General features: G+C 34.6%; 1 protein-coding gene across 1 annotated transcript; it reads left to right on the top strand.

Annotated features, from left to right (window-relative positions):
- Positions 1-8,557: 8,557 nt before the first annotated feature.
- On the top strand, positions 8,558-13,173 carry LOC109163396 (tricyclene synthase EBOS, chloroplastic-like). Its single transcript, XM_019312138.1, has 8 exons — positions 8,558-8,783; positions 9,066-9,333; positions 10,183-10,379; positions 11,015-11,190; positions 11,356-11,574; positions 11,687-11,825; positions 11,915-12,163; positions 12,693-13,173. Exons 1-8 carry the CDS (start codon positions 8,589-8,591, stop codon positions 13,002-13,004), a joined length of 1,755 nt encoding a protein of 584 aa, XP_019167683.1. The 5' UTR covers positions 8,558-8,588; the 3' UTR covers positions 13,005-13,173.
- The last annotated feature ends 211 nt before the right edge of the window (positions 13,174-13,384 follow it).

Genomic DNA, 13,384 nt, shown 5'->3' with positions numbered 1-13,384 from the left:
TACGACTATAGAAGTCTTGTTAATTTTAATCACTGACTTTAAAAGTGTCAATTTAGTATCTTAACTATGTAATTTTTGTCAATTTTGATCCTTCCGGTCAAATTGTCGGTCAAATTTCGCCAAAAAATTTTAATTGGTTAAATAATGAGGATATTTTAGTCATTTAATCATCTTTTTTCTTCTCCAATGCCATTCAAGCTTTCTCTCCATTTCCGGCCATCCTTCTGCACTGATCTTTCTTGATCTGTGGGTTTAATTTGTTTTGGGTGCGGATTTTTCTAACGGAGAATTTGATTTTTTTTTTCCAGAGAGTTGGTGAATACTACGGCCCAGTGGAATTGGTTTGGATTCGATAATGGGCATCAGATGGGATCGGGGATGTTTCCCCTCGCCAGCGCATTGTTGGAGAGTGTGTTTCTGTCAGTGTTGCAAAAATCAGGTCTAAGTGTCGATTTATCGCTCTAGGCGGTCCCGAGACGTCTAGAGAGCCTAGCGATTTTTTCAACCTTGATTTCCGTTACATCTGTCTTTGGTTTGCGACTCGGTTCAGGCCAAGACGTCGATGAACACAGACGATAGTGGCCTCACGACTCGGTTCAGGCCTGCAGAAAGCGACCCAGAGATTCATTCAATCACTTCATTGCTTCTCCCCCTCATAAGAGTTCTCAAGTTCCAACTTTTTTCAAAGAGGGTGTTCTGCCTATTATTCACTCGGTGAAGCTTGCCGGAAGGATGGCCGAAAATGGAGAGAAAGCTTGAATGGGATCGGAGAAGGAAAAAAAAAAAAAAGGGAAAATGACTAAAATATCCACATTATTTAACCAATTAAAATTTTCTGGAGAAATTTGGCCGGAGTGACAAAAATTGCATAGTTATGGTACTAAATTGACACTTTTGAAAGGCAAGGACTGAAATTAACAAGACCTCTATAGTCGTAGGACCAAGATTTTTGAAATTTCTTGATTAAATATTAGAGAATTTAATATAAAAATTATTAGTTTATTTCTTAAATAAATTATAAATTATAAACTTATTTTGTAAATGAATTATTAGTTTATTTCTTGCATTTTGTAAATAAATTAGAAGAATTAACCGAGAAGGTATTTGTAAGAATTGAACTGTTGGGAAGAAAGCTCGCAAGAATATATAATTAGCACAACGAAAATAAATAAACGGCACCAAGAAGAACACCAAGAATTTTAACGTGGAAAAACCTCCTCAAGGCAAGGAGTAAAAAACCACGGGCACAAGCCAGTAAACCTTCCACTATATAGATAATGGGTACAACAAAGGAGGCTTCTCTAATTCAACGATTAGAGGCAACACAAAATACAAGAGAAAATAACATACCCCGAGGCACAAGAATTTCTACGAAATCCACCAACTTCTTCTCGGCTAATTTTCTCACACTTGTATATCTCAACAAATTTTCTCTCCTCTCTTTTTCTTCTTCTTGAACTCTCTCATATCCAAGGTAGCCAAATCCATGGCCTTTATATAGGCTTTACAAAACCAACTCTTTTGTCTTTTCATTTGCCCACTTTAATCTCCCATTAAGTGGACATGAATGAAGCCATTAATCAAAAAACCTTTCACTTCATCTTCCAAGCTTAATTGTTAAGCTTTTGGTCACCACCCTACCCACATTGGTGGGACCATCTAGCAACAAACTCCCCCTCACGCCAATGTGGGAGGGACTTGCATCCCTGCAGCTGAACGACATATCTCAAGCTTTTCCCTTGGTAATGACTTTGTTAACATGTCAGACCCATTTTCATCTGTATGGATCTTTACAAGTTGTAACTGGTTCATCTCCAAAACATCTCGTATCCAGTGATATCTTACATCGATATGTTTCGATCTTGAATGGAAAGAGGAATTCTTACCAAGGTGTATAGCACTCTGACTATCACAAAATAACTCATATTTGTCTTGTTTGATCCCGAGTTCTTGAAGAAATTTCTTCATCCATAGCAACTCTTTACAAGCTTCAGTTGCTGCAATAAACTCAGCCTCTGTGGTAGAAAGTGCAACACACTTTTGTAACTTAGACTGCCATGATACTGCTCCCTCTGCAAATGTTATTAGATATCCCGAAGTCGACTTTCTAGAGTCAATGTCACCTGCCATGTCTGCATCTGTGTATCCAACCAACATAGACTTACTAGAACCAAAACATAAGCATAATTTAGAAGTACCTCTAAGATATCTGAAAATCCATTTAACAGCCATCCAATGTTCCTTGCCAGGATTAGAAAGGAACCTACTGACAACGCCAACTGCATGAGCAATATCTGGCCTTGTACATACCATAGCATACATTAAACTACCAACTGCTGAATTGTAAGGGACTTGTTGCATACTTGCCTTTTCTTCATCTGTAGAAGGACTTTGCTTACTACTTAATTTAAAGTGATTAGCAAGAGGAGAACTAACCGCTTTAGCATTGTCCATGTTAAACCTACAAAGTATTTTCTCAATGTACTTCTCCTGAGACAACCACAACTTTCTGGCATTCCTGTCTCGTGTAATTCTTATCCCAAGAATCTATTTTGCTGGCCCCAAGTCTTTCATAGCAAAAGACTTGCTCAACTGTTCCTTTAGTTGATTAATTCTAGAAGCACTCTTGCCGAAGATCAACATATCATCAACGTACAACAGGAGAATAATAAAATCATCATCAGAGAGTTTTTGAAAGAACACACAATGGTCAGAAGTAGTCTTCATGTAACCTTGCTTCGCCATAACTGACTCAAACTTCTTGTACCACTGCCTTGGTGCCTGTTTTAAGCCATATAGACTCTTCTTTAGCTTACAGACATAGTCCTCTTTTCCCTTGACTTCAAAACCTTCTGGTTGCTCCATGTATATTTCTTCATCCAAATCACCATGAAGAAAAGCAGTCTTTACATCCATTTGCTCAATTTCTAAATCTAGGCTGGCTGCTAGTCCAAGAACAACACGGATGGAAGACATTTTAACAACTGGAGAAAATATCTCATCAAAGTCAATACCTTTTCTCTGGTTGAATCCCTTGACAACCAGTCTAGCTTTGTACCTTGGTCGTGAGGAGTGTTCTTCCTGCTTCACTCTGTACACCCACTTTTTGTCAAAGCTCTCTTACCTTTAGGTAGCTTTACTAACTCAAAGGTATTATTCTCATACAAGGATTTCATCTCATCTTTCATGGCTTCAATCCACTTTTCCTTGTGTTCATCCTCCACAACTTCTGCATAACATTCTGGTTCACCATTATCAACAAAATTAATTTCATAAATATCAGAAGAGTACCTTGTGGAAGGCTGTCTAACTCTTGAACTTCTTCGAAGCTGAGGTGGAGTTGAAGCTTCTGGAACTGGGAGTTCATCATCATTAATGGAAGCATCAGTAACATCTTGCTGCTCAATTTGGTCATCCTCTCCAACCTCTTCAGGAACCACTGTTGGAGGTACTATCTCAGTATCAACTGAATCACCGTTATGAGATCCCAATTCTTTAACCCGGTCAATATCCTCTATGGTTTGATTCTCCACGAACACAGTATCTCGGCTTCTCACAAGCTTCTTTTCAACCGGATCATAAAATCTGTAGCCAAAGTCATCTAGACCATAGCCAATAAACACACACTGTCGTGTCTTAACATCAAGTTTCGATCTTTCATCTTTCGGAATGTGCACAAATGCTTTGCACCCAAAGACACGTAGATAATCATAGGAAACATCATTTCCTATCCATACCCGATTTGGTATGTCAAACCTTAAAGGAGCACATGGTGAGAGATTCAACACATGCGCAACAGTACTTAGTGCCTCAGCCCAGAATGTCTTTGGTAACTTTGCATGTGACAACAAACATCTAACTCTCTCAATCAAAGTCCTGTTCATCTTCTCAGCAACACCATTTAACTGAGGAGTCTTTGGTGGTGTTTTCTTATGGCGAATACCCTGCTCTACGCAATACCTATTGAGTGGCCCAATATACTCTCCTCCATTATCTGACTTTATGCATTTTAGCTTCTTCCCAGTCTGTCTCTCAACTAGGGCATGAAATTGCTTGAATATGTCCACAACTTGACTTTTATGCCTCAAAGAATAAACCCATAATTTCCTTGAGCAGTCATCAATGAAGGTAACAAAATAGCGAGCACCACCAAGTGACATAGTTTTGAAAGGTCCACACACATCAGAGTGTATCATTTCCAATACCTCTGGTTTCTTCTTAGTCTCAGCAGAACTTTTAAAGGATACTCTGTTCTGCTTCCCTGCTAGACAATGAGCACACCTCTTCAAATGAAAAATTGTTCAACCCAGCTAAGCTCTTTTTTCTGACCAGCATGGACATCCTCTCCTCAGATATATGTGCAAGCCTCTTATGCCATATATCATTCGTATCATCGTTCTCAACCGTATTGACAGTATTTCCTGAGATCTTGGCCTGTAAAACATAAAGTGTAGAACACTTTGTGCCTCGAGCCACAACTAGAGAACCTCTTGTGAGTTTCCATTGGCCATTTTGGAAAGTATTACAATACCCTTCATCATCTAATTTTCCAGCAGAAATTAAATTATACCTGATATCTGGAATATGCTTCACATTTTTCAGAAGCAACTTGGTGCCATTGTTGGTTTCTAACTGAACATTGCCAATACCAACAATCTTTGCATTACCATCATTGCCCATTTTCACAACTCCAAAATCACCTGTTGCATAACTAACAAAAAAATCCTTTCGAGCTGTAGCATGAATGGATGCACCACTATCAATTACCCAGATTGTATCATGACTTGCCAAATTAATGGCATCTGTGTCACCATCATAGAAGATAAGAAAATCATGTTCAACTGTAGCAGCTACACTACCATTATTCTTTTCAGAGTCTTTATTTTTCTGATTTTCTTTCTTCCGTAGTCGGCAAAATTTCTTAATATGCCCCTTTTTGTGACAATGATAACATTCAACATTAGCAAATTTATTAGATTTACCTCTACTGTTATCTCTGTTTTTATCTTTACTCCTTGGACCCTTGCTTTGACTTCTCCCCCTATTTATTGTAGCCAAGACCTCTGAATGTTGAGAGGAAGTACCTTGTGACCTTCGTCTCATCTCTTCATTCAGGACACCACTTTTAACAAGTTCCATCGTTACAACACCGTTAGGAGCAAAATTAGTCAAAGAAATTTTTAAAGTTTCCCAAGAATCCGGCAATGATGCTAGTACCATAAGAGCAAGGACCTCATCATCAAAATTAACTCCCATACCTGACAATTGATCAACAATCCCTTGAAAATCATTCAAGTGATCCGCAACAGAACTACCCTCGTTATATCTCAACTGCACCAATTTTGTGAGATAAAACAGTTTGTTGTTGCCAGTCTTTGAAGCATATAAATCTTCAAGTTTACTCCACAGTGTCCTTGCGTGGGTTTCACTACAAATATGATTATACACATTATCTTCAACAAATTGCCGAATAAAACCACATACCTGTTCATGCTCAAAGGCCCACTCTTCATCTGATTTATTTTCAGGTTTCTGGGTAGCAAACACGGGTAAATGCAACTTCATCACATATAGTAGATCTTTTATCTTATTTCTCCATATGTGATAATTTGTGCCATTCAAACTTGTAATTCTATTGAACTTTCCTTCCATAGCTTCGCACTTGAACAAGGCTCTGATACCAGTTGTTGGGAAGAAAGCTCGCAAGAATATATAATTAGCACAATGAAAATAAATAAACGGCACCAAGAAGAACACCAAGAATTTTAACGTGGAAAAACCTCCTCAAGGCAAGGAGTAAAAAACCACGGGCACAAGCCAGTAAACCTTCCACTATATAGATAATGGGTACAACAAAGGAGGCTTCTCTAATTCAACGATTAGAGGCAACACAAAATACAAGAGAAAATAACATACCCCGAGGCACAAGAATTTCTACGAAATCCACCAACTTCTTCTCGGCTAATTTTCTCACACTTGTATATCTCAACAAATTTTCTCTCCTCTCTTTTTCTTCTTCTTGAACTCTCTCATATCCAAGGTAGCCAAATCCATGGCCTTTATATAGGCTTTACAAAACCAACTCTTTTGTCTTTTCATTTGCCCACTTTAATCTCCCATTAAGTGGACATGAATGAAGCCATTAATCAAAAAACCTTTCACTTCATCTTCCAAGCTTAATTGTTAAGCTTTTGGTCACCACCCTACCTACATTGGTGGGACCATCTAGCAACATGAACGTGTGACATTCATATACAAGAATTGTATACTCCTCTCATTCGACCACTCCTTTACTATCAAAAAATTTGAAAATTTCTCACATATTAAAAACAGAATAGCGAAATTACAACCAAACTTTTATGTTAAGGTTTTGATTTTGATTCAATAAATTTTCAAACCACCATTTTGGAACCGTACTATGCGCAAGGCAAGTGGCAAATAAAGTAAAAGTTTTATCAGCTTTCTCCCGATGAAGAAGGTGACGACAATCTATATTTCATGATGATTATAAGTAGAAAGAAAAAAAAAAAAAAAAGATTTAGGGACCACAATCTATTTTTCATAAGAAAATATAATGGTCATGTTTGATAAATGGCTATTAGCTGATAGTTGTTAGGTGTTAGCTGATTATGTTAATTAGAGGGTGTAACTAGTTGATAACATTAGCTGTTGTAAAAAACTGTTTGGTAAATTAGCTGTTAGTTGATAACTGTTTGGTATAATTTCTTTTCGGAAAAAGCTAATTGAAAAAGTTGTTTGTAGTAGCTTTTTGAATTTTAACATTTTGGAGTTACAAAAAGCTAATTAACCAAACACTTATATTGATATTTTACTAAATCAAACAATTAACAGTGGTCAAATAAGCCAAAATTGACCTATATGCCAATTTTTTACCAAACAGGGCCTATATCTTTCTATACATTAACAAATATTACATTTTCAATGAAAAATATTAGTGAAACGGTAATATTTGTTAACTAATAACAAAATTACATTATCTCTAAAAAGTATTATATATTTGAGATATGTATCATATGAGATGATCTTACAAAAGACCAATGATTACACCATTTACACGTAAATTATGTGTTATGACATTTGATTCCGACTTGAGTTATTAGTGTTGTGACTAGCTAGGTTAGTGCATAAGGTGATTAAAAAAAAATGCTAATTTGAGCTTTAAACGTTTAAAACCTTAATTATGAGTTCTACTGACACTACTGAGTCTGTCTGTTCTTAACTATTTTCTCAACCTACTTGGTATGCATATACTTTAAATATATTCTCCTTTTTAATATATCTAATTGGTAGATTAATTAGTAAATGACTAAAACTGAAAAAATATAACTAATTGGTAGATTAATTAGTAAATGCCTAAAATAGAAATGCTGGAAATTTTCAAAAATAATTCTAGAAAGTCAAAAGTAAAAATTATGAATATTCGACTGTCAAAACGGTAACAATTCAAAGTAAAAAAAGTGCATGGTGGTGCGCTATACAATTATATATGAAATTGTTGAGAGAATTTGAAACAAGAATTAAAAGAAAATAGAAAACGAAGAAAAACACGTGGTTTGACAGTATACTTGTATAGTTGTATCCATGAGGGCAAGGATTTTTTTTTTTATCAAGGATGTTCTTATATTAATTTTGATGATAAAATAGCTAGGACAATTAAGTATCATATTTTTATGTAATTAACCTTAATAATATATTTATAAAAATACCCTTGTACCACACTGCAGCAACCTGACACTCCAACAACATCTATAATTTTTCTAGTATATAAGATATACACAAGAAAAATGAGTTAATACCATATGAGGTACTCCGAGTATAGTATTTTGTTACATTTAGTCATAAATTTTTAAATTGACCACATGTGGTCCTTAGACTTTCTAATTGTGACTATACGTGATCCATGTTAACCACCCATGATCCTTCGACTTTCAAAATTTAACCAGTCTTGGTCCTCTCTGAAGGACCATGGGTTGTTAAAATTTGATAATTTTTTTTTTTTTTTTTTTTTTTTGAAACTTGATAGTTGAAGGACCATTTATGATTAACTTAGACCAGGAATGGTAACAATTTTAAAGTCGAAAAACCACGAGTAAACAGTTTAAAAGTATAAGACTAAATGTGACAAAACTACTATACTCGAAGGATCACATATACTATTAATTCTAACAAAAATGTACTAGTCACGATTTTGCAAACATTGAAAACCACAAATGTCATTTTCCATTTGATTGCAACGTCTTACTCAATTCAATGTATTGCATGTGTGGGTTTGGGTATCCCTTCTCTTGTAATAATAATAAAAAAAATGTATTATTGTGTGCAGTGTAATTTAGAAGCGCCCATTTAATATAATGTGTTACGTAAATGTGGCACTCTCACAATCACACTCGCACAGTCGCCCAAGTTCCAACAACCTATTTATTGGCATTATTATCGGACGGTGGGTTCGAATGAAAAGACTCCTCTTTACTTAGCTTGGCTATAAAAGAGTGCTAAAATGTGTGTTTTTTACATTCAACAGATAGTCCAACTTTCAATTCCCTTAGCTTGCTACCCCAAGACTAATAATGTCTCTTCATCTTGTCTCTCTATCCCCCTTCCCTTCAAAGCTTTACAAACCCAAGAATTTTCCAACAAAATGTCCAAGATTATGCTATTTCACCCCAAGATCTCAAATTTCTCAAGTTGAAAGACCATCCCCAAATTACAAGCCCACCATATGGACTCATGATTTCGTCATGTCCTTGAAAGTCAATAATGTGGTATACAATTTGACATTTCCACTTTTTATACCCTGAAGGAAATGTTACAATGCACACAGCATCGTACCATTTTCTATTATATATACGTGTTTGTTTATTATAACAGTACAAACGCGTAAAGCTAGCACTTTTCGTGTCTATGTTATACGCGTCTGTAGTAGTACAAACGCATAATTTTCACTAATAACAGTTTGTGTACTAGTGACCAGACAGTTGTGTGCTGTGTATTGGAGTAAATTTTATGTGATGTTTGAAGTAATGACATTGTGAAAATGCATGTAGGATGAAGAATTGCAAGAAAGGGCAGAGAATATGGAGGAGGAAGTGAGGAGAGCGATGGGTGAAGTGTTGATTCGGCCATGGCAAGTGCTTGAATTGATAGATGAGGTGCAGAGGTTAGGGCTTGGCCATCGTTTTGAAGATGATATATTGGAAGCTCTTGAAAGAGTAGTTTTCTCTATAGGACTTGACAACATTATTGTTGCATCACCTCAGAAATGTGGTCTTGTTTTCAAGCTTTTCAGGCAACATGGTTTTGATGTTTCTCAAGGTATATTCTTAACTTATTGCGTTAGTTTATTTGTTAATTGTGCAACTTACAAATATAAAAGTGACATTTTTTTTAATAAATACTTTGTTCCGACCCGATATCTTAATACAATTGTGCATTTAAATATATGGGCTAAAAAAAAAAAAAAAAAACCCTCACATGATGCATGCATATTTTGGCCCTGTTTAGTAACATAGTTAGTTTATAGTCAATTTTGGTTTATTTAACTACTATTAGTTGTTTGACTTGGTTAAACATTCAATGTAAGTGTTTAATTAATTAACTTTTTGTTACAACTTATTGCTCCAAAATGTTAAAATTCAAAAAAAAAAAAAAATGCTTAAAGTAACTTTTTCGATAAGCTATTTAAAAAAATCATTTTGCATGTAATCAATTATCAACTAACAGCTAATTTACCAAACATCTTTCTACAATCAACTAATGCTATCAACTAATCAAACTCACTAACTCAATCAGCTAACCACTACTTTACCAAACACCCTTTTGTATTTTTTTTTTAGCTCTTATCCGATCCCTTTCTTATGCTTATATAATAGTAATTAAAAAATATTAAAAAATAATTGTGTCACAAATAGACTCTACAAATACGTTTTACATTATGAATGTCTTATAGCAAAGCAAAAATTAAAAATAAAATTAAATTAAATGCATAGTGAAAGGCAATAATAATGAATAAAAAATGTGATGAAATGAAAACAAGCATATTTATAACCCATCTAATTATGACATGCACTTTATATAGCATAAATGATTGAAATGTGTACTCTATTTCGCTATCACCACTGGCTGAGGTGTTTTCATGTCCTTTCATCATGTACTGGCCGGCAGATATGTTTAGCCATCTCATGGATGAAAATGGTGAATTCATTCCCACCATACAAAATGATACTAAGGGGATTTTGAGTTTATATGAAGCCTCGTTTCTCACCTTCGACGGAGAAAACATTCTTCAAATTGCTAAGCCTTTTTTGATAAAATGCCTCAAGAATCTCATGGCAAAGGAAGACTGCAGCCTTTCTCAAGAGGTAATTAATAATGTAATTTAATTAGTATAAAAAGAAAAAAAAATTATTTGTGGAACAACCCTAATCAAGTTGGTTGGACAATTGACTTGGTAATCACAAGATTTCAAATTCAACTCTCGATATGACTCTGTGTGTTGACCTTATGGGTTGAGGCCGTGGCTATGGGTTGTCAATTAACATGTTTTCTTTGAGTGGATTAGTTATTTGTGGGACTACACAACGGTGTGGACCATACTATAAATAATGTAAATTCAGTACACAAATAGTGTCCTTTTTTATATTAAAAATGTACATTATATTCAATGAAAGTACATTATTTGAGTACTGAAAGTATATTATTTTGTATAATGTACACTCAGTACACGAATAATGTACTTTTAGTATATTAAAAATGTGTTTTTTGTTGTGGACAATAATTTGCCCTATGAACAACTTAATTAAGCTGGTGATTTATCTCATCATGATCTTTTACTAACTAGGGTCACAAGGTGAATTTATCCAGACCATCTTTGGATACTTAAATTGACTACTGATTAAGATAAGACAGACTTGACTAAATATATAATAAATATAACAATTAAGGTTGAAACATTTGGTGAAATATTGTCGAATTAACAAATGCATATCTTTAACAGGTAAGTCATGCCCTTGAACTACCACAATACTATAGACCTCCAAGGTTGGAAGCCAGGTGGTATATTGAGGAATGTAGGAAAACAGTGGGTTATAATGACCTTTTACTCGAGCTTGCTACGTTGGATTTCAACATGGTACAATCTCTTTATCAAATAGAACTCCAAGAAGTGTCAAGGTACATATAACAATAATAATTTTCTCTATCACATGTGCTATATATTTGTACTATGTACTATGTACTATGCACTATGTGTTATTGATCATATGACAAATGTTCGTTAATTAAATTATTATTAAATGTTCTCGATCTTACCCATTGCAACATTATGTTAATTCTCAGGTGGTGGAAAGACATAGGATTAGCAAGCAAATTAAGCTTTGTGAGAGATAGATTAGTGGAGTGTTACATCTGGGCAGCTGGAGTTACACCCCAACCTCAACTCAGCAAGGCTCGCATAGGCCTAACAAAGGTTTCTGCATTAATAACGACAATTGATGATATCTATGATGTTTATGGATCTCCAAATGAGCTCCAATTATTTACAAATGTTGTTAAAAAGTAAGATTAAATCATCTTTATTTCTTTTAGTCTTTTTCTTGATCTGTCTTTGAAATGTTTAATTCATTCAAATCATTTTTAAATTAATTAATTTCATCCAATTAAATTGCAGGTGGGATCTTGATGGGGTGAAAGATCTTCCAGATTACATGAAAATATGTTTTCTTGCTCTCTACAACACAGTAAATGAGTTGGGATATGATACCGTTAAAGAGCAAGGAGTAAATTCAATACCCATACTTGCAAAAAAGGTAAATTTACATAATATAATCAAATGAATTTAATTATGATAATAATTTGATTATGAGGTTAAACTGTTTTATTTGTTGGTTTTTTTTAGTGGGCAGATATGTGTGAAGCATTCTTGGTAGAGGCAACATGGAATAGCAATAAGGTTACACCATCTCTTAAGGATTATCTTGAGAATGCTTGGGTTTCTGTCTCAGGGAGTGTCATTCTTTCACATACTTACTTCTTGGTCACTCAAAATATCACCCATGAAGCACTAGATGCCTTGCAGAATTACAATGATCTTCTAAGATGGTCATCCATGATTTTCCGCCTATGCAATGATCTAGGAACCTCTAAGGTTAATAATTACTTACCTACGTCTCATTTTAATTATCTTGTTTACATAGTAACAATTATTGTGTAAACACCCTAAAACTCTCTATTGTATTAGTTATTCCGATTCGCTTGGAGTGTTTGGTAAATAACTGTTTGCTGATTGGATTAATGAGTTTAACTAGTTGATAGCATTAGCTGATTGTAGAAAAATGTTTGATAAATTAACTGTTAGTTGATAATTGATTACATGCAAAATAACTTTCTCAAAGAGCTGATCGAAAAATTTGCTTTGAGCAACTTTTTGAATTTTAGCATTTTGGAGCAATAAGTTGTTACATAAAGCTAATTAATCAAACACTCATATTGATTGTTTAATAAGTCAAACAGTTAATAGTTGTCAAATAAGTCAAAATTTGCTGATAAGCTAACTATGTTACCGAACAGGACCTTATTAGTAATAGCTAAATTATTCATAATCCCAAAAATACTCATGTGTGTGTATTGGTGAAATGATGTTGTATTGATATTTTTTGTTAAATGTTTTTGAACAGGCGGAGTTGGAGCGGGGTGAAACTGCGAATTTAATATTATGTCACATGCGAGAAAGTGGACACTCAGAGGACGATTCACGTGACTATATACGATGTTTACTTGATGAAGCATGGAAGAATCTAAATAAAAACAATGCATCCAATAATGTTTCTCGATTTGGAAAGACATTCATTGAAGCGGCAATTAATCTTGCTCGAATTTCTCAATGCACTTACCAGCACGGAGATGGCCATGGAGCTCCAGATACCCGATCAAGAAATCGGGTCTTATCCTTAATTATTCAACCATTGGCTTTGCGTGAGCAAGAATGAAGACATTTCTTTAGTCAAAAGATGGGACCCACGTGTATATACCGAAATTTTGAAAATATTATGTGAACTCTCATTTGTTATTTCAAATTTCTGCTCTCGCTCTTAAATACTTGATATAGGCATTTTCCTTGGGGCCCAAATAATGAAAAAAACTAATTCTTGTTTAGCACATCATTGAATAAAAGTGAGGGAGTAGAATTCTACGGATAATATAATATGCATTCTCGGAGTGGTCGAGTTCAAGTCCTTTGTATAAAAGTGCAAATAATGCATCTTTATGCTAATACATAATACAATTTTTTTTTAAATGTTGATTAGTCCACTGACGAAGACACTGCCCCTGGTGATATTTGATTTCAAACTAACAGTGTGTGTGTATA

Source organism: Ipomoea nil, unplaced genomic scaffold (genome assembly GCF_001879475.1).
Source record: "Ipomoea nil cultivar Tokyo-kokei standard unplaced genomic scaffold, Asagao_1.1 scaffold3025, whole genome shotgun sequence".
Taxonomy (NCBI): domain Eukaryota; kingdom Viridiplantae; phylum Streptophyta; class Magnoliopsida; order Solanales; family Convolvulaceae; genus Ipomoea; species Ipomoea nil.
The sequence above is the reverse complement of the archived record's forward strand: the minus strand, read 5'-3'. Positions and strand labels throughout refer to the sequence as shown.

Excerpts from the sequence above, each read along its gene's own strand:
- LOC109163396 (XM_019312138.1), top strand. The coding sequence starts at position 8,589 with ATGTCTCTTCATCTTGTCTCTCTATCCCCCTTCCCTTCAAAGCTTTAC. Across the intron at positions 8,784-9,065 it reads CCTTGAAAGTCAATAATGTG|GATGAAGAATTGCAAGAAAG; the intron begins GTATACAATTTG and ends AAATGCATGTAG. Across the intron at positions 11,826-11,914 it reads TACCCATACTTGCAAAAAAG|TGGGCAGATATGTGTGAAGC; the intron begins GTAAATTTACAT and ends GGTTTTTTTTAG.